At 39.0% G+C, this 22,065-nt stretch overlaps 2 protein-coding genes across 3 annotated transcripts in view; both read right to left on the bottom strand.

The window, feature by feature from the left end:
• Positions 1 to 4,170, bottom strand: part of LOC145475609 (uncharacterized) — a 16,405-nt gene extending 12,235 nt beyond the window's left edge. The window contains exon 1 of the mRNA XM_081455276.1: positions 4,146 to 4,170. The gene's annotated coding sequence lies outside the window, so the exon portion shown is untranslated. The remainder of the gene's footprint in view (positions 1 to 4,145) is intronic.
• A 971-nt stretch (positions 4,171 to 5,141) lies between these two features.
• LOC145475965 (uncharacterized) lies at positions 5,142 to 22,062 on the bottom strand. 2 transcript variants are annotated; one of them, XM_081455305.1, is made up of 19 exons: positions 21,100 to 22,062; positions 18,780 to 18,860; positions 17,625 to 17,703; positions 14,773 to 14,852; positions 14,549 to 14,640; positions 14,413 to 14,468; positions 13,339 to 14,111; positions 13,096 to 13,212; positions 12,612 to 12,692; positions 12,020 to 12,077; positions 11,822 to 11,904; positions 11,591 to 11,682; positions 11,313 to 11,344; positions 11,055 to 11,195; positions 10,579 to 10,692; positions 9,511 to 9,628; positions 9,210 to 9,328; positions 8,816 to 8,877; positions 5,142 to 8,056 (listed from the first exon to the last, which is right to left on the bottom strand). In XM_081455305.1, exons 1-19 carry the CDS (start codon positions 21,169 to 21,171, stop codon positions 7,199 to 7,201), a joined length of 3,108 nt encoding a protein of 1,035 aa, XP_081311431.1. In that variant the 5' UTR covers positions 21,172 to 22,062; the 3' UTR covers positions 5,142 to 7,198. The 2 variants fall into 2 exon arrangements, with proteins under 2 accessions (XP_081311431.1, XP_081311439.1); XM_081455313.1 differs by lacking the exons at positions 17,625 to 17,703; positions 18,780 to 18,860; positions 21,100 to 22,062 and adding an exon at positions 15,339 to 16,377 and having other exon boundaries at positions 5,143 to 8,056.
• Positions 22,063 to 22,065: the final 3 nt, after the last annotated feature.

Here is a 22,065-nt window from a genome sequence, read left to right as displayed (position 1 = left end):
TCCCGTTCCTCGGTCTTTCTTTGCTTCCAAACCCCACGGAAACGCTTGCCACGCAGGTTAGACGAAAGAAGAAGAAAGGCCAATCTCTCTTCTGATGATATTCCCGGCGTCAGTGTGAGCGAAGAACATTGAAAAATTGACACTCGGCCAATTGAAATTCTGGCTTAAAAGTGGCCGTATAAATCAAAGGGGCAAAATAAAGGAACTTTTAGACGGGTATGTTTTCCATCTTTCGATTGTCGCGATCTCCCATATGCGCGAAAACAACCTGTTCTCACCATTTTTATTGCCTAAAAGAACTTTGTTCATGGTCGGTTTAGGAAAAAGAATCTGAATGAAATGAAAATTATAAAGATTTACGACCTTGACCCGAAGAATAGCTTTACTAAAGCTAAAGTAGCTTAGAGTAGTAAAACTGATGAAGCAAGAGCTCGAGAGAACATACGGAAGTAAATTTTAAAATTGTGCCGGATATCGGGAATATTGCAACAAAACACTTTAACAAATTTCCTACGGCTGATTAATTTTTCACTAACGAGTTCAGTCTTCTTAAGTTAGAGAACATCCAATCTCTCTTCATAAACTAACAATCGGTGTTAGAGAATAAAGGGAAATCGTTCAATTCAAAAGATGCTAATCAGAGTATCAAACAAGACCACGATCTACTCGCCAAGAATGGTATAAGCAACGGTTCGGTACAGTGGCAGCATCATTGCGTTACAGGGTAGGACGCAATCACAAAGCTGTTTCATCAGTCAAATCACCAATAAAATTATCATTGAAGAGTGCTACAGTGTAACAAAGACTATCAGTCACATGCCATGAAAGATGGCCTTGAAAATTAGCAACTAGTAATGGACAAGTACACTGAAATAATGCATCAACAGGGATAGACGAAGGTGCAAGAAACAAAATGCTTTTTTTTTGGTTCAAGAGAAAAAGAAAATTTTAGGCGCCTCTCCAGGGTCCCCCAGCTGGACTCAGGTTACAGACCCAAGTAAGGGCAATCTCCATGAGATAATTTAAGCTAGGAAAGTCATTGTTATGGATAGTGAGACCCTGAAAGATTGCCTTATAAAATCAATATGCAAAATGTTTGACACTGGTTTAAAAGTAAGCAAGAGTTATATGAACTTCAGTTTATGATGTACAATGTACAACAACTACTCTTTGTTGTGAACAGACTTTGGAATGTCCCGGCTATAAACTGGAAGTAACTGCAAATTTTTAATGACCAAATTGCCTTGGACATAGAATGGTGGAAGGAGATGCTAAAGAATATTGAACAATTTATGATAAATATATTATATATGAATTGGCTTACCTAATGCTTAGAGATGGCCTTACACAATGTGATTATTGCTAAAGCCAGAATAACTAATGTATACAAAGGTCCAAAAAGTTTGTCCAGCATCTAATATGAGAGAATTCAGCTACTTCTAGTTTTTCTCTGGTAATGAATATTTGAATGAATATTTCAAAATAGTTCAAAACAATTGGGAATCTATAAGATCATACAATGCAGGGAATTCTCAATGAGGTCAAATTCAATTGTACTTTTATGTTATTAGTAAAATTATACACCAGCTCTACCATGTGGCCTTCTATGTTACACCCTGTGCCAGAAAATAGAACATGAAGCCACATAATGCACAATTTCAGTACGGTGGAAATCACCAAATATTTAATTACCACTGTTGAACAATATCATGTACTCTGTTTAAATTCACTACCAAATGACAAATAAACATCAGATAACTTTTTTTTTCTGCCAGTTTACAAGCTAATAGCTCACTATCCAGGATTGATTAACAACTCTACACAACGTTACTGGAGTTACACCATCAAATATATGCCATCCATTTATTCTCCTAGTAGCCATTTCAGCTTGTATTCTTACATTTACAGTTCTGGCTCATGGTTGGAAAACAGTCTTCCTTAGAAAATTGGTATTAAAATTATAGTCAGTTCTGATTGACTTGGTTGCATATTAAAAGGGATGAAGATTATAACCTTCCTGCTTGCCAGTACAAGCTGTCTATCAAATCTATGACATTAATGAAAATTCCTACAAGGCCTTAAAATGTGTTGTCAGACTTTTATTCAGAGTAAACTTTTGGGTGTCCAGGTCTTAGGTGTCTGACCTTTTATCTCTCTGCAGTCTATTATGCACCTTATGTTTTCAAATTCAGCCTAAATGGCCTGGCTCCCCAACATCAAATACAGGAAACTGGCCCATGCAATAATTTATCTGACACTACTAGTTCTGAAACATTAAACCTAATAGCCAGATCATGCTGAAATATCAAGAAGGTAAAAAATATTCAAAATTCATCAATGGCTGTATTTAAATCACTAATGTCCTTCCACATTCAACATTATTTTTGGGAAACTTTTTTTGTTTACCTCAGGGGCATGAAAACTGATTAATTCCTAAGTTGATTGAAGCTGATGGGTATTCATATGCCCAGATTCAGATGCATCACATATTTCGCTCTACACAGAGATTCCTCATCAAGGAAAAGCCGAGGGTACGGCTCCCAGTTTCAATAAGTGTACTCAGTTTAAAAACACTCGGCAAGAAGTTCTCGGAACAACAAAAATTATTTCCTACCGAGGTAAAATAGGCATCTCCCCTTTTCATAAGTATTTCCCACTTTTTTCTTCTTTGTTTATCTGGCTTGTCTGAAGGAAACTCAGTCGTAGAAATGATAAATCAGGTCGGTTTTTGCTTCGATTATTAGAGTTTGAAGCCACACAACACTTGTGTCCAGCTGTTTTCCTTTTCTTTACCACATTTCCTCCAGACAAGTAGCTCTAACCTACGTACATTCGAATTTTTTCGTTCTTCCCCCGCATTTTGTCCGCCATTTTGAAAGCACGAGGGCTCTTAAACCTCGCTTGCGTGCAACTTCCGGTATTTTTCTGGAATCGGTGTATGCTAAGAGTGGTTGTCACGTGAGAAGTGTGCCAAGTGATGCACGTGCAGAGTACACGTTCAGAGCACACGTGAGCTGTTCATAGTTACATAACTTACATTACATTAATAATTACCGTAACATTCCGAAAGTAGCGACCCCCCGGAAGTAGCAAAGTTCAATAGTATATTTATTTTTCAAGTGTCAAGTAAAAACGCGCTGTAACTTAATGACGATAAATAAGGCTCTCTACAAGATAAAAATTGCGCAATGTCAATTCATGCTTCATCAATTCATTTGCATGATGAGCCCGTTGAACTTCCACCAAGTAACAGGTCTAACAAAAACGTATTGACATGAACTTCGCAGTGAGATGTCGATACATAATGTAGTAGTGCGAAATGAAATAAAAACCGTTTACGGTATCTGACTAGCTTTCCTGCCGACGACTGACAACACGGTCTAGACATGAGAAGCCCACTCACGTGGTTTCAACATAACTTTAAACTGGACTGAATACTTTCATTCCATTTGAACTGCTTTCGCGTATTCCGTTTTTTATTTCCTAACAAAAGCTCAGTCGCACCAATCAACAGTTATGTATAACGTTTCTGGCGCTTCAAAGGTAACGACCTTTCGAGAGTAGCCACCCCCAAAGGCTGCTAATAGCGAAAGTAAAAAGGGTCGTTAATTTTGGAATTTCACGGTAAAATACATTTACATAATTGACACACAGCTCACGTGCTTAAAATTGCGCGTGGAAAGTTGAAGGGCCAGCTAAAAACGAAAATTAAAGTGTCTGTGTTTATATCGAATAACAATTGAAACAAGAGTGGAGGTTTGGAAGAACGAGAAATACTGTGGAGACACGAGCGGAAAGCGAGTGTTTCCTTAACGTTTTCAAGTTCTTGGCTCCCAAACTTTCAAGGGTGTGTTTTACAATGTAGAGAAAGAAACTGATTAGGAAGATATTTAGCCTGAATAGCACTCTGGCTATCCTAAAAAAACGCTACTGTTAGGCTGAACATCACTGACTGGGCAATGCTAGATCTCGGTATAAATAAAGGCTCGCCATCGTTGGCCAAATCTGAACACGCCAGTAGTTCTCTCTCACACTTATGAGTTGTTTGCAATTGAATATTTACCGAGATCAAAATACGCGTAAATCAATTTAATTCGCACACTGACTCAAATAGGTTTTAGTTAAAGAAAATACGAGCAACTAACCTCAGGGTCTTTGCCATCTTTTGGAGTTATTGTTCCAGTTACGGAAGCACACAGAAGTGTCTTGCTCTCCATGACGCGAAGTTGCAAATGATCTAACCGGGCTTATGTTGCCTTATAAGAAATTCTGTTCCGCACGCGCGTGTGTTCATGCATGCCTAAATCGAATGTTACTTCCTTGTTGCATATGATTCCCATGATATTTTCCAACAGATACCTAAGTTTAGACCAGTTTGCTATTTTCAAGTCTTGTTTCAGTTATGGCTTCCTGTGTGAGTCACCTAGGTAATTACTTCCTTATTTGTAAACTGCTGGCCGGCCCGCTGAAATCTCTGCCGGACTGCCCTGGCTCAGTATGCTTAGCAGAAGTCAGTTCTAGAGAACGTCGAGGTTGCTAAACAATTTTAGAAAAAAGGGCTAATATAAGTAAGTATAACCACACAAGTAATAGATACTTTTAACGAATTATGATTGGTTAACTCGGAGGTGATTATCAGAGTCTTATTCACCACCACTTGGGTCAATAACTGTAAAATATCAACGAAATGGAAAGCGTCTAAAAAAGCGTAACTTAATGTAGCGTGACATTACATAGCAAAACAAGGCAATTTAATTTCACCGGTATCCCACAGTTTGACAATAAGTTTACAGCAAAAATCCCAAGTTTCCTCAGGCTTCCTTAAGCTTGGATCACCTTATATCCGTTATTATCAGTGACCTCACCTTGCTTCAGCAACTTGTTCCTCAATAACGCTAGTGAGAGGACAAATACACGCCTTGATGCGGTTTCGTGGTTCGTTAATTGTTCTTACGTACGTTCGAAACCATTACAAACACCTTCCGATTTACCATCCGGAGTTTCTGACACCAAGCAGAACGCTGATCATTTTTTAATCAGAATCTCGGCGTTTGAAATTATAGCGCTCGCCTGTTCTCTAATCCGAGTATGAATCCATCCTGCTGAGCGAGCCATGCGTACAAAAACATAAATCAGTTTAGCGAGTACAAAGTTTATCAGCTGCGTCTTTTCCTCGCTGTTTCTCAAGTGTATGGCTATTTTAATTCTTCTCTTACACAAAGTGACGTCAAAAGGCTTTCAAACGACGCTAGGGGGCAAGATAGACAACAGCTTGCAATTTAACTACATGTCAACTTGTTAAAACCTTGTTTCCTTTAATTTAATGACGCTTCCTCGATACTTTGGCTTCCTAACTCGAGGCTTCTTTATTGCATGTTACGACTGTTACAGAAAACTTAAAGGTAGTATAGTAAAAAGAGTAAAAAAACCTTTATACTGAAAACAATAAATATACATAACGTCTCCAAGCTTCGCTCAATGAGATTTATCTTTGCATTCATGATTTAACAGCCAACCATAACTGTAATGTTCTTGTTCCAAGAGTACGATGGAATTGGATAAACACAGCTTTAGCAAACAAGGTCTAAGTTTTATTCCAACATGGCTAACCGGTATTAGTACCAATGCGCTTGTCTATACCTGTACACAATACCGTTGATCATTACGATAACTACTTCACAATTTAGTTAAACTCAGTAAATCTTACCCATTTTCTAAAAATTGTATTCTTAACTTGTTTTCTGCTATTTACATTCTGTGAAAGCCCATGGTGCAAGAACACGTTTACGTTGAATATATGCTAGACATATTGTAACTTACACTAAGAAAATTAGCTAAGAAAAATTGTCACGTTAGACTCAATCAACCCCTGCATGTAAACCATGCTGAACATTTTTGCTCCAAGAGGAGTACCACAAAAAGTAGGGAAAAAAAATTATAATCGTTCAGCACTCAAACTATAGCTTCGAAAGCTTCCATAATTACTACTTACTCAGCAAAGATATTATATCTGAAAGACTGAATGAATATTTATACTTGAGCAATGTTAAAATGTAATCTATAACATTAAAACCAAACGTATCTCAGCCTAGTGGCCTTTGTTAACCTTTTTCGTACAATATAATATGCATTTTGAATACTTCACCATTTATGGCGCAAAGAAAGAAAAGTTTAATATCAAATAGCGCAGAAACGAAACATCTCTCTACTGACACCGAAGTCCAGCGATTGTGTCCATAATACAAGTAGAATAAAAGAGAAAATGTAGAACTTAAATAACTTGACTTCATTTTAAACTTGCTTGCAGTACACTAAGGAGAAACTGCCTATTACCTGAGTGCGTTATTTCCTTTGTCGTATTGGAATTAATAGACTTTTTGATTTGTCCAAATTAAATAAGTGTGCCGTTCATAGCTTTACAATACTACCACTTTTTACTACCGTATGGTATCTCTCTGGAATGCTCTGCCTCAAAATATTAAGTTAAGTCACTCGTTAGCTCATTTTAAGACCTTGATGAGGAAAAGACTCTTAATGGATAGCTAACTGAATTTATCTAGTAGGGAGTACTTTAATTCTTCTAATTCTTTCGCTTCTATTAGATTTGAATTTTTAAGTGCATTTTAAATTTTATTCACTAGAATTAATTTTATTGTATTTTATTGTTGTTTTGTTACATATTTTACTGAAAAGCCCCTTGGGACGTGGAATAAGCGCATGTACGTTATGTATGTTAACTATAACATATCATTATAATGAAATTCACGAATTTTTATCGGCTCAGCCATCATGGTATATGAGCCATTATACCATGCGCTACAAATATGGAAAACGTACGTTTAAGGTTTGTTTTTATCAGTATATCTTATTTTACTTTAGTTTTCTATATTTTCACTAAAATAATTATTCCACTCCCGTTTGTTGGATCTGAGATGATTATATCGAACTTGCGCTCGTGGAATAATTGTTAATTAGACACCCAAATATCACCAAAACACAAACGCTTCCGTATGTTTCTTGTACGTCTAACCCGACGATAAATTCTCTAAAAAGGACGCTATATTCATGAATTATGGATGGTAACAACTAAAATACGTAGTTCTGACAACAAGGTAACAGTTTTTTTGTACATTCGGTCTTAAGTTCTTTGTGTTTTTGTTCTTTTCTCTTCTTCTATACATGATAAGGTGGGAATGCTTCAGTATGATAGAGACTCTAAGAAATTAGAAGGTCCCCATCCGACTTTCTCTGATGTTCGCACGAGCCACCAGCCATTCTCGCTTCGTTGAATCACTTCTACTTCATCTCCCTCCCTGAAGGCAACTTCACCATCGCCAGCAGAATCATACGAGTACATCGCTCTGTAGAATCTTTGGCAAGCAGTGCTTTCATTTTGATCACTCTCGTTGTTATTAATCTCCGAATTAGACTCTCTGGGAGAAGTATTCAACGGCAGTACCGACCCACTATCGCAGCTTGTAAACTGGCTCATTCCGCTTGCAGAAATCTTTCTTTGAAATGGAACAGGACTGTTTCTTTCTGAACGTGATATTCTGCTTGTTGAGGAGATGTCATTCAAGCTCAACCCCATTTCGTTCTTGTCGTGTTCCATGGAGGATGGAGATTTTGAACGAAGCATCCCTGGAGAAGGATTCCACAATACCGGGCCGCCCTCGATAGTGTCAAACCGAGGATATGTGGCACACTTCTTGATGCCGGCATTAGTAGAATCTTCCTCGTTAAGAGCGTCAGGCGACACAAGGGACGAAAAGCTCCCGGTGAGCGAGCTTTCATACCCGCTGCTTGAAACGGAGAATTGGCGAGTTTGGAATGGACTGTGAGCTTCTCCCTGATTAAACTCGCAAAATCGGGACTGGGGCAAGGAGCTTGACAAGGATACGCCTGTGGAACGCATTGAATCCATTCTGTTCATGGGCGGGGTATTTGCTGTGTCTGCTACTGGAACTGATGGGCTGGATTTCGGTCCAGATGTGATGATTGTCCCGCCGTTGCCGTCTTCTCCGTCTGGTATACTCTTGCAGAGTGGTCTTTGAACCTTTCGGTAATAAGAACCAGATCGTTATTCACATCAAGAGGAAATGAGAGTTGATTACTAGGAAGACAGGAATGTTTAATACGCTCAGTGCATATCATAAGGGTTCGTACGACCACAAATTTGTGTTTGTAGCTATCTTAAAGGCGGCTCAAGACAGTTTCCAGCAGTTAGATTTTGATGGGTCATTATAAGCACTCTTTATCACTTGATGCTACAATCATGGTATCAAAGAAATTAATTAATTAATTAATTGGTTGATTAATTGGTGAACACGTTATCATTTTCGTCGCACAAAAGGTTACCATAGCAACAGTATGACCTGCCAAAAACACCATTAATTACAGCTTTAGGGGCTTATAATTCAAAACCCGCACGATGAAATTCTTTTATATTATCAAACTTTAACCAGCATGATTTTAATTTTAAGGTGGTTCTGAACCCTATGTACAATTTTTTTTCAAACTTTTACAAAAGTTGCCTTTTATCATGAGTATTAAAATTTGATAATATATAAAAAAATTAACCGTGCCGTTTTTGAATGTTAAGTCCCTAAAGCTGTGATCAAGGGTGTTTTTAGCAGGTCATACTGTTGCTATGGTTACCTATTGTGTCACGGAAATGATAACAGCTTGTTCACCAATGATTGGGCAGTTTTTGATTTTTTATCACTTGATTGTAGCACGATCCATCAAAATCTGACTGCTTTGACCTGTTTTGAACCACCTTAATTTAGATCTCTACAGAATTGAAAATTCTCACCATGCTTCGCCTTGTAGGAGGTGTCCGCCGCTGGATTCTTTGGCTGTCGCCATCTTCAGAATCTGCCAAGAAGAAAACGTCATAAGGCTTCAGATGGAAAACGTCTTTACATTTACGGGTTAATAAAAGAATATAAAGCGACATCCTGGCAAGTTTGTGTTAGCTAAAATATAGCACTAGGGGGATTAAAATGAACGCATTTCCCACTCCAAAAAATCGCTTTCAATGAATGCTAAAAAAGTGAAAATGATACTTTAGGAATAAATGATTGATTGACTGATTGATTGATTGAAAATTGAAAGAAAAGGTTAGTCTCTTATAGACGTTTTAACAACTCGCCTTCATGATATGAGGCAAAAAAGGTTGAGTGGAATATTCAGTGACAGCAGCTTACCTCCGGTGAAGGAAACTGTGTCCAAAGGATCTTTTCCCCCTATCATTGAAGTGGAGGATTCATCAGAATTGACTCTTTTTAGGAGCATGGCAGGAGCCCAGCCTTCCTCTCCCTGGTACCTAATGAAATAATTTTAATGCTGTGTAAGTAATTGACATCGTTTTTGCAGAATCTGAGAAGATGAACTGAACAATCCAAAAATAAATCTAAAGAATGTCAGGAAAGGAATTTCAGACAACAACAACAACAACAACAACAACAACAGCAAAATAGAACAAATGCAAATATTTTTTTTATTTACCTTACGAGCCACCATCCATCTAAAGTCTTTTCCACCACTTTAAGCATTACGTCAGCATCAAAAGTCAGCTCATCGTCAGCTTTAGCCTGATAGCTTTCTAGAGACATGTATATCTCCTCTGTTGAATTGAAGCAAAATACACGGTCACCTTTATCACTGTGTACTTTACAGATACTTCGATGCTGGAAAACGGCACATACTTCTGATATATTAACAATCCGACGTACAAGAGATTTACTCTGTCGCGATGAAACTTTCAGTAGCTGTTAATTCATTCCGAGCAGAAATTTTGATGTGTCAATAGTTTTACCACGTCATTTTGGTAAAAAACGGTAAAGTCTGCACACGAGCCAAGTGGCCCATCAGGCCGGAGCTTATCCCGGTTTCTGTAGCATGAAGCCACTAAGAGTATTTCTACTCCCCCCTGGATGGGATGCTAGTCCATCGCAGGGTTAGCCCCCAGCATTAAGTTCGCCGGTACCCATTTATACACCTGGGTGGAGAGAGGCACTGTGAGAGTGAAGTGTCTTGCCCAAGAACACAACACAATGTCCCCGGCCAGGGCTCGAACCCGGACCGCTCGATCCGGAGACGAGCGCACTAACCATGAGGCCACCGCGCCTCCCACCCACGTCATTTTAGATGAAGCCAAATTTTCTTTTTTGGGCATTTTTAATTTTTGTTTCCACAATTTCCCAAGCAGCATTGTAGAGTTACTACTTTTTTCATGCGATTATCATTTTGGGATTAATCAATTAGCATCATTTCGTTTCTGACTTTCTGAAGAAATGAAATCTAACATGGAGGATCCAATATGGCGCATTTAATGGGGTCATCTGATGTCATAACCTACAAACAAATCTTGTATGTAGGGTAATATGGGAGCTATGTACAAAAGGAAAATAAGTTTGGTATGTCTACAAGAAAATCCATGGGGAGTTTCCAACATGGTACATCTCGGAGTTAAACGCATCCCTGAATGTCACAATTTTCTTATAATTAAAAGTCACTAAGTTAATCTCTTGTCATTCCAAAACCATTCCTCATTGTTAACAGAGGTAAGCTTACCTTTTCCGGGTGCAAAGACTTTTGACGTTGTAATCTCTGACCCGTTGTCCGTGGGCTCAAGATGAGATGCAGGAGCCCAACCTAACTCTCCTTCCCGGTCAACAAGCCACCAGCCTTACAAAGAAAAGAAAGAGAAATGAAAATATTGAAGGGAATAATTATTTTAATTCATGTCAATAACTACATTCTGAGAACCCCAAGCCTGCATTCCTCATGGCTGTTGCTAGGCAACAAGCTAAAGCTTTTGATGCCACAATGAGTTCACAAGGATTAATCACAATTTCTCCAGATCTTCCGCAAAAGTCACTGGTCCTTCAAATCGTACTTATGAACAGGCAACAGACTAATTCTTGTGATACCACTGTGAACTCGGAAGGAACACCCGAGAATAAAATCTCAATTTCTCGAGAGATACTGCGAAAGTTACTTGGTCCTTCAAATCAAACGAGAAATAAATAACTTTTCTTATGTCTCACCGTAGTCGTTCCGTTCAATGACATCAATTATATCGCCAGCTTTGAGAGAAATGTCATTCTTGTTTTTCTTCTGGTAATCAGCTGTCACTACGTATTGTTCAAACATCATTGGTGCCGAGATCTCCACGTTGTTGTCCTCAGCTGCATAGCAAATTTACAAGAAAATAGTTTACATTTTATTGAAAGTAAATTCCAGCAATAATTAGTTGCAAATTATCAAGAATCTATGAGAAAATAAAACTTGTGGAATAGACTTACTCTTTGGTGACTTCCCATCCTTTTTCGTAGCCCTGAGAATAAACGACAAATTGTTGGCAAATGTTAATGCTCAGAGGCATCTCATCACAACAAATTTATAAAAGGTACGAACTGCACTCTAGACATTTCCCATTTTTCAATGATTCGGGATCTTTTCTTAGGTAGTAGAGATTTGAGAACGAGGGAACGAAGAAACGAAGGAACGAAGGTACGAAGGAACGAAGGAACGGAGAAACGAAGGAACGAAGGAACGGAGAAACGAAGGAACGACTACTCACTTTCCATGAGAATGGACATCACTGGCACGAGACCTGCAGAAGTCCATAACAACTTTGCTTTTTGAGATGTTGTCAGGTGCATTGATTAGTTCCTGAAAACAAAATAAAAAGCTTTAGAGGATCTTAGGCCTTATTAAATTCCTTGGCACTTGTCTCTGCTGAGGCACTTTTTTCACAAATCTGTGGATACACTTCTATTTGGTGACTGGATTAAATTTTGTTTTGACTTACGTGGCAGAATTGATTCATGAACTTCTGTCTCTTGCACGTTCCATCTTTAAAGCAGAGCTGGCAGTTTTCATTGAATTTCCTCCCTAGAAAAATATAAATGAGTAAAAACTTCTTCTGAAAGCTGCATAATGTTAAATGTATTGAGGTAACTTTGTGATGAATTGGAATTGACAAATATTTTGGGATTTAATTTGTTACCTTTAAGCGCAGGGATTTCCTTTCCAATGGCTGTCGGAAATTCCTTTCTGAGGTTTTCCTATACAACAAGACAAACAAGACCAAAGAATAACAAAAGTTTTGTTACCTTTTCACTGGCCTTATTTCGTAACAACTTTTACCAAAGAAGCACTTGCCGGAATGACGATTCAAGTTAGCACGCGTCATAGAGTTACAATGCATGTTGGAAGTTTGGAAACAGGAAACAATCGTGAGAGTTGCTCGACGGGGCACAATGCTCGTTTCTTGAATTGAGTGCTCTACAAACGTCACCAAGTACATGATAACTTGATGATATACATGCAGCTAAAAGCATAAATCAGTTTGTTTGTAACGGCTTTGTTACGTTGTACTTATGTTATAAATATATATGCGTATAACCAATATTGCAATTTGAGCGTGAGCATTACATAAATGAAAAAAAAAAAAAAAAAAATTTGGTCCCTTAAATATAATATCCTTTATTAAAAACATAGTCCTTCAATGCAAGACCTATGTGCTACAAAGAAAAACCGGCCCAAATTAAATTAAGAAATTAACCTTGGAAGAGTTTTGAACAGATATTTACAATTACCTGAAGAAAGAAAAAATCGCTGCATGTCCTGTAAATTATATTGATATTTCCATCTGACCACACCACTTTGACAATATAAACCTGGAGAAGATTTGAAATTATATATTGGTAACTCTTTATAATTTTTGCTATGAGATAAACATCTTAGTAGAGGTTATGAAAATAACGAATGTTATTTTACAATAATGTCAAATTTTTTCGCGCGCTCATTGACTTATGTTTATTGTCAATAATAGTACAGACACATAGAAGAAAATGAAGATGCGCGGATCTTAAAATTTGCCCAACTTTTTACAGCGTGTTCAGGTTTTAGTTGTTTTTGAACGGCAAATGAACTCAAATCGGAGACAATTTGAACATAATTTTCTCTTTTGAAAGTATCACCATATTGAAACCAATAGACTCTCGACTACAGCTTTGAGAGTTTCTTAAAACTTTTTATTTTCATTAATGAGAGAAAAGGAACAACAATAACTTTACTTACGTAGTTTTTATCAGGATTCTTCCTCTTTTGTATTCCTTCAACTGTAAGGAACTTGGCTCGTCGGTTCATTTCGGTTGTCATCGTCTGAGCTTGTCTTGCAACGTTTTTATCTGGAGACTGAAAAACAAATGCCAGAGTCTGTCACGTGATGTCCCTAACGCTTCATTGAGCATAAAATTATACTACTGCCTTACATTTCGTGTCAGGCAATGGCGTCAGTCAATTAATGAAAATAATACGTACCTTCTCTTTTCCTTGAGGGGCGAATTTTATCTGGTCAACACCTTGCTCTTTGGGACAGGTTTCCAAATTTTCTTTGATGTGGCAAGACTCTTCCTGACTGTCTGAAACTTGCTGCTGATCTGGCGTCTCTGGAGATGGGGGCCTGGATCTGGCAGGTGCCAGGAAAGCACTTGGTGCCCACCCCTCACAGAAATCATTTTTGACGTACCACCAACCGTTAGACTCTTTCTGTAGCAAGTCAAACTCCTCGCCCTCCTCTAGGGACACCTCGCCTCTTTCCTCTGCTAAATATGACGCAATAACGACATGCGTTTTCCTATTGGGGCTCGCTGTTCCATGGCAATGCGTTACAAGAATTTCGGGTCTGAAGTGTGTCTCCGCCACTTTAGAATACTCAGAATCAATGACTGAATTCTCGTCATGTGCTGAAAGGCTTTCTTCTCTCCCGAGCATCCTTCCTTTCACTTCCTCAGTTTGCCTGACAAAATCAGCAAGACCGACACCAGCACTGAAAGGCCTCTTCTTCAGACCAGGTCTTTGAGATGCCGTGTTTCGGATGAGAATTTCATCATCCAAGGTGGCTGCTCTCGCTTTACCAGTAATCACTGGAATACTTTTATCAGGCTGTCGTGCATTCAATCTGAGCAATGTTTTGTGATCACTTGTTTCCCCGCTGAGGACAGTCTGGTCCTCCGCAATCCTGTTCGAGTTATGTTTCGCCTTTCTCTTTACTAATGGACTTTGTTCAGGTATATTTCTGAGCGGATCTCGACCTTCAAGAAAAAGAAACAGCAAAACAGACTTTTTATTATGTATGAAGCTGTATGAAGATAACTGGGGACGGGTCAGATTCGAAGTTCAAAAGCATTTCTCGTTGAGAGGAATTACTTCTCCAAGATCACTTTCTATTTACCTCTCCATCCCTCTGGAAGATTAGAGGAAAATACTAGCCTATGACAGCAATAAACTCTCTAAGAAAAAAACTTGCAAAACGTCAACTCTACTAACAGTTGGCATAATAACTGCATTGAAACAACATATTTTTGGCAGATTCTTCACGTGTATTTCTCTTACCACTTAACATTTCAGCTACTTTGTTGACGGTTTTCAATTTCTCATCTTCTGAGGACCTGCGGATGGAATCGATTTTGGTCAGTGGCCGACGGTTTGGATGAATTGAAACTTGTGTAATAATGTACCTCATACTTACCTTTCAATTGTTCCCTTTTTTCTGTTAAGGGCACCGAAAAATTTCAGGACCGCTTCAGATTCTTGCACTGCACTTGGAAGGGCCAACAGCTCCTGTAATTATACAAAGATATTAAATTAAATGCTAAATTAAAAGAGCAGTGCCCCATAAGATCACAATGATATGTTTTTACCAATCGAACCTGACTTGGTTAGAGTACTAGGGTTAATGGCGTAAGAATTTACCTTCATGAAATTATCCATTCTCCCCATTTTTTTCAAATCACTGTCCTTAAAGAGAATGCGGGATAATCCTGGGGTATTTTCTGCAAGGTAAAATCGTCTGATTAGTCAATGAATATCGTCTAAAGTCACCCAGATTTGTTTTTATCCTGTCACTTCCATGTACGTCAAATTTGTGTGTTTATACTAGCATCTTTCACTGCTATGGACGAGACGACAATACTGCGTGACAACTAGCCAGTATGTATGTCGTTTTGTTACGTTTATTACCGTACCCAAATTCGCAACTGATGAGCTAATCAAAAGCCGTGTCCACCACAGGCGGCCCAAGCTCTCAATGTTATCCTTTTTTTTTTTTCCTTTTTATGCGAACGTTCAGGCTAACGTGACATATGGCGTGTACTATTACATAACGACCGAATTTGACCACGCGAAACATGACTCTCGCCTTGCAGCATATGGAGGTGTTGTGTTACAACGGTTTGAATTTATAAAGGTTTGTATGGGAATGCCACTGCTTTGCTTGAAAAGCCAATTATTCTAATATTTTGTGAATAAAATCGACTTACCCTGTTGCTGTGTTGTGTTCTTTGTTGTTTGCCAGCTCCTCAGGCCGATCTAACGCGATTTCGGCGAGTTATCGTTCTGTGGGTTTCCACTACTAAAAGAAAGACAAGGCCGGACACTGATTTCCGGAGTGCCCGCCGCTCGAAGCGAATAAATCCACTGAAAATAACCCTGCCGGCTCAATTCCTCCGTAGAATCGAAGAAGAGATGTTGAAGTTCCATGTCAGTTCACTCGCTACGCGATTCCGTCCACAACGCCTTCGCTACGAAACATTTATTTCCAGATTGCTTCGCTCGCAAAGTCGAAAACAGCCGTGTCACAAAAGTTAGGACACTTTTGCGGTTCGCATAGTACGTTGGGTCACTAAAATAAGCCCGACCGGGGGTAGTCAGCAACGATTTGTCAACACGCAAACCAAAATGCTCCCCGGGTACCCTCGTGATTTATTTGACAAACCCACCAAGACGCGCATTGTTACCACCGGCCAATCAAAATCAAGTCGAGTCGTGTTTACAAAATTTCAAACGTAAAACCTAATTTCCCTGAGTAGTGTGCTAATCTATCTCAGCTTCTATGCCAAAAAAGTGATCTACGCCATAACGATGACTTCTTCATCGTGGAAATGGAAGACATGATAGGTTTTGCAGTATACTCAACGCTCGACGCCAACATTTATCCCCATCTCGATGTAGATTGAGACGTTAACCGTTCATATATTTTGTAAGTTGTTATCAAACTTCGAACACTGCGAGGGTAAACTGGTAGCAGTCCGGGAAATCCTAGCTGAGGGAGAAAGGATAAAGGAAAACTTTGCCTGTCCGGCAAGTTTGTGTTTGTAAGACCTAGGTAATAGTTTTGTCTTCCTTTTCGCGAACCACGTTTGACGACCCTTACTCTATCACCCCAGATCTGTTTAATTAAAACGCCGAACAAACACAAACTTGCCGGACAGGCAAAGTTTTCCTTTATCCTTTCTCCTTCAGCTAGGATTTCCCGGACTGCTACCAGTTTACCCTCGCAGTGTTCGAAGTTTGATAACAACTTACAAAATATATGAACGGTTATGGCGTAGATCACTTTTTTGGCATAGAAGCTGAGATAGATTAGCACACTACTCAGGGAAATTAGGTTTTACGTTTGAAATTTTGTAAACACGACTCGACTTGATTTTGATTGGCCGGTGGTAACAATGCGCGTCTTGGTGGGTTTGTCAAATAAATCACGAGGGTACCCGGGGAGCATTTTGGTTTGCGTGTTGACAAATCGTTGCTGACTACCCCCGGTCGGGCTTATTTTAGTGACCCAACGTACTATGCGAACCGCAAAAGTGTCCTAACTTTTGTGACACGGCTGTTTTCGACTTTGCGAGCGAAGCAATCTGGAAATAAATGTTTCGTAGCGAAGGCGTTGTGGACGGAATCGCGTAGCGAGTGAACTGACATGGAACTTCAACATCTCTTCTTCGATTCTACGGAGGAATTGAGCCGGCAGGGTTATTTTCAGTGGATTTATTCGCTTCGAGCGGCGGGCACTCCGGAAATCAGTGTCCGGCCTTGTCTTTCTTTTAGTAGTGGAAACCCACAGAACGATAACTCGCCGAAATCGCGTTAGATCGGCCTGAGGAGCTGGCAAACAACAAAGAACACAACACAGCAACAGGGTAAGTCGATTTTATTCACAAAATATTAGAATAATTGGCTTTTCAAGCAAAGCAGTGGCATTCCCATACAAACCTTTATAAATTCAAACCGTTGTAACACAACACCTCCATATGCTGCAAGGCGAGAGTCATGTTTCGCGTGGTCAAATTCGGTCGTTATGTAATAGTACACGCCATATGTCACGTTAGCCTGAACGTTCGCATAAAAAGGAAAAAAAAAGGATAACATTGAGAGCTTGGGCCGCCTGTGTGTCCACGTACTGGCCTGATACCATGTGATATCCGATATCTACGATATCATGGTCACTTAGCCGAATATAAGTGCGGTAAATACCTAATCGTACTTTTTCATTTTTAGTACGCCTTTGGGTAAAAAGCGAATCAGCGAATCATGGCGAGGCCAAACTCCCGTGATATGCCACCGAAGCGTACTAGAAAGGTACGATTAGGTATCCAAATCAACGGCCAAGCCATCTTATTGAGGAAGATTTTAAGACAATTATGATTAAAGGAAAAAGCTAACCTTAATCGGGATAAAACATGCGTTCGAAATCGATCAACAAAAGGAGTTATAAATGAAGACAGTCCTTCTAATTATCATATAGCATAGTTTCTCAAATCACGCACCTGGCAGGCTGGTAATAAGACTTCTTGAAGTCTTTTTTGAATAGCCAACCTCACTCTTGAGTAAGTCATAAACTGTAACCTGCAAATGATAGGAGGTAAGAGTGTTTAAAGAAGAAGTAAGAACGTTCACTTGAAATACAATGTCGAGATTGGATTCAAAAGTTTACACACAGCCCTTAAACCCATGTAAGGACAGTTTACCCAATATTTACTATTTTGAATTTCCTTTTGTTTGCTTTGAAAGTTCATAATTCAGAATCTATTCTTACATGGTAACCTTACTATCTCACCTTGTTTCAGCTTTTCACCTTCAGTTGATAATGATCAATACGTTTAATACAATAGTGGAGACGAGAAGTAGAAACACTGAACCTTTAGAAAGATATTTTTGCTTTTCATTTCTTTTCAGAATACTTTCGGTGAGCTTTCAAACTGAAAAGTAGTTTTCTTCCATGAAAAATCTTGAAATCTCAACAGGAAACTGGAAAATTTCTGTAATCTACCATTTTAGCATCTGAAATGCATCAGGATTCTGTTTGATTTAATTCCCGCCTCTGTTTCCTTAAACATTAGCCATCTTATTATTTTGTTGTTTCATTTTCATCTATAATCCGAAAAAACTGGGTCTCGTTTTATAATAATAATAATAATAATAATAAATAATAAACAAATCTTTAGACAGGATTAACCCATCAGTACTATAAAGTACTGTTATCAAAGGGATCCTGTAAGATTTAAAAATTTAAAAATTTAAAAAAGGTAAAAAGTTAAAAAGGCAAAACTAGTACATTGGGAAACATATAAAAACTCACGATTAAAAATTACAAATAAAAATGTTCGTTCGCCTTTTGCCTAAATAAAAGCCTAGAGTTCAGAGTTCTTATGTCCGCCGGTAAACTGTTAAAAATTGAAGCCCCTAAAAACGAAAAACTCCGACGGCCAAACTCCAAGTTCATTTTCGGCAGTTCGAACTTCTATCTAACTTCGCAAGAGACTATGGCTCTTGCCTAAGGCGATAACTAAAGGTATTTGTTTGTCCGAATTGATAATGAAAATGAGTCTTGATGCATAAATTCAAATAAATATGTTTTAAAAAAGCCAGTCAGAAAAATACGTTTGGTGAGGCAAAAAGAAAAACACTGTAATCAAACTTACTTGAAAGTCTACAAATTCTTCATACTTCTTTTGAAGTACAGACTTGCTGCCGTCGCCATAAACAACGGTAATCTTGTATGTCTGTAAAAGTTAAAGAAAATCAAGAGAATTAATTAAACTAAAGGTGTTCTTGATTTTCAAGTGCTCCTTCATGACCGGCAGCCCTATTGTTACTAACCCACTTGAAAGCCGAGTAATTATGCAACCCACCCAACCACAAGATCACGTGGAATAAGGTTAGCTAAATATGACCAGGCTAAAGGCTCTTTAAAGTGTCAAATAATAGCTGGTTTACTAAACCTTTCGGGCTTAGCCCTGGTCCAGTGGATAGAATGAGCGAGCCACGCCATACACTGTACCTGTGCCCACGCTCGGAAAGCGCGGGTTCGAAGTGTTTTACTCCGCGTTACTGATTTTCAATAGAGAGCAGATGTATTCAGCCACAGCCGCAGATACTTCTGCGATGGCATGCTACAATAGAGATGAAGGAATCGCAATTGAAGGTTTCTTAGGACATCGTGACTATTGAAATTTCAAGCCTACACATTTATTCAATTTGTAAAGCAGTGCAGAAGGCAACAGATAAAATTTGTTGCAAATTGTGGTAACGTTCAGAAAATCAATCCATCATTGGCGTACCCCCAAAATTTGGGCACTGAGTCAGTTTTTTTGGGGCAACAGGAAAAATTTGGGCAAGGGGTTTTTAAAACGTTTCCATTTGTTTCGAGAAGTTATTATATATGTCACTAAAAACAGAGAATAACAATACTGGTAATCAATCATTACAATAAAGTGAGTCTCGACACTCAAACGTCCTGAGAGTCGGCATTTTCTTAACACCCATTATTTTTCGTGTCTTATGTTGTCACTGAGACGAGAGCTTTATTTTTGCAAGCATTTGGATTTTTTTTTTCATTCTCAATGCCCACTGTTTACAACTTTAAACATTGCAGAAATTTCATTCATGTTTTTACCGAAGCGTGCTTTATTGTCAATGCTGCCGTGTCGAAATTCACAGGCGCAAACACGCAAATTTTCCCTCTTATGCTCTTTACCAAATGTCACGAATTGCAAAGAGATACTGTCAGTGCGTTGAAAATTAAAGGTTTCTAAAAGACAACATGCAATCACCTTTTAAAAAATGTTTGCATCGATTGTTTTATAAAAAATTTGGGAAACTTGGGAAAATTTTTTGGGAAAGTGATTCTCCCCCCCACCCCGGAAAAATTGTCCGTACGCCTAGCGCCTATGCCTGACATACTCTTGAAAACGTACAGTATCAGGTGAACAAAACTTTCAAGGCTAACAAAGCTACAAGGCCAATGTAACGTCAAGTGAACAAAGAGAGGTGGCTGTATTCTAGACGAGTGCTGTAATCCCAGCTTGAGGAAGAAAGGGCGGGTGTTTAACACAGCCATGGCGAAAGGACGAGGTGTCCGTAAGCACGTGAGGAGTTAGTCAGATGAAGGCAATCAGGAGAGATGCTCGCTCGCTCACTAAAACACGCTACTTGAATGCAGCAGAAAACAGCTCTACTCTTGGAGAGCGAAAAAATGAAAATAGATTAAAAAAAAAAAAAGAACACTAGTGTTAGATTTTCCCGCAATCGGAGTGATGTGCCATAAGTTTAAGGCTGTCATCGTTTTTGGACGAGATACCGTAATGGTATGCAAGTTTTGAATTTTCTTCGAGACAAGTTAAGTGTCTTAAAAAATCACTCAATAAAAAATGTCCTAAGGGAAGTGGCGTTTCACGTGATGTAAATACGTCTAAACAATTCTTACTACATCTGGGAACTTGGCACAGTTATATAATCTCGACCGCACGAGCACTATATTCGTGTATGACGTCTAAAATCAATGTAAACAGCAGGAGGTGAGATTAAACAACACTTCCTGCCTTTTTATCCAAGCTCGTTAAGGAAAATCTCTGGAAATAGGGTTGAGTTTTAATCGAGTTAAAATCGAGTGAAAGTTTGAGACATTCAAAAACACGCGCCGCAGGCGAATGCTTTCACAGCTTGTTTGAGGTATTACAGGGTCCGCAATCTCTCTCTGATGTTTTCTAGAGAGAACATTATTTAGCACTGGGTTGCGGATACCCTGGAAAGTAACTCGTTTAGGCTGAATGTAGCTTCGTTTAGCCTGAAAAGCTTTACGGTTGGCGTGAATAGTGCTGACTAATTGATAAAAGGTCACTTATGCAATTCGTGTTTTACCGATAAGTTTCTCCGTTAGAGTTTGGGTGCGGCGGTTAATCGACGTTTCCTCGCTTAGTTGTGACTTTAAGTAGCGAAGTGAAGAAAATACAAGCAACTAACCTCAGAGTCTTTGTCATCTTTTAAAGTTACTGTTCCAGTGACAGAGGCACACAGAACTGTCTTGCTGTCCATGGTGCGACGGTGCAAGTGATCCAAAACGGCTTACGATGCTGTATAACAAATTGTGTGCTCTCATAGAGTGTAATCAAGCGCGAGCCAATCGTACGCTACCGTCCTCAAGACGTATTTCCTGTTTATGTGACACCCGCTATATTTAGATTCACTGCAGCTATTGTCCCTTGGTTCCCCTTCGAATCGCTGACACCCGGATTTTCACCAATACAATATAATAACTTTATTGACGCATCAAATCCGCTGGTGCTAGACTTCTCAGTGGCAATAAGCTACAATAGAACATAAGAAGCCCGAGCAGTTCCCTCGCTCGTCTTTGAATTCACTAAGCTAGCCATAGAGTTTTCCGCAGCAAAAAAGAAAATTTAAAATGAGATAACATATACCAGGATGATTTCTCCATAGCATAACCAAACATAACACTGACCGAAAAGAACAGAACAAGGGAATTGTTTTAACCGGAAGCACACATTGACAGTAACGTTCAGCAGAAAAGACGAGCCGCTGAAACGAGCTTCCTTCAGCTCGTATGAGCTTGTAACACTTCCTTCAACAACAAGGCAAGTTAGAGGACAAATCACAAGATACTCGCCTTGATACTGTTTCATAGTTCTCTAACTGTTACTACGTACGTTTGAAACACTGACAAGGACATTGCGATTTACATCGGGAGTTTCTGACAGCAAGCGCACTGATTTTCTATTAAAACCAGAATCTCTGCGTTGGATTAACGTTCGGCCGCTCGCTAAATGCGGAAATGATTCCCGCTAAGCGAGTAAAATCACCGATTTATTTTGGCGAGTACAAAGTCTATCTTGTGTTATTTGCGGTGCCCTTGCTCCAGCAATCTGTTCCTGAATTATTAAACGGTCTGGCAAGGGGACACATCATGTT

Source organism: Orbicella franksi, chromosome 2 (genome assembly GCF_964199315.1).
Source record: "Orbicella franksi chromosome 2, jaOrbFran1.1, whole genome shotgun sequence".
Classification (NCBI taxonomy): Eukaryota; Metazoa; Cnidaria; class Anthozoa; order Scleractinia; family Merulinidae; genus Orbicella; species Orbicella franksi.
The sequence above is the reverse complement of the archived record's forward strand: the minus strand, read 5'-3'. Positions and strand labels throughout refer to the sequence as shown.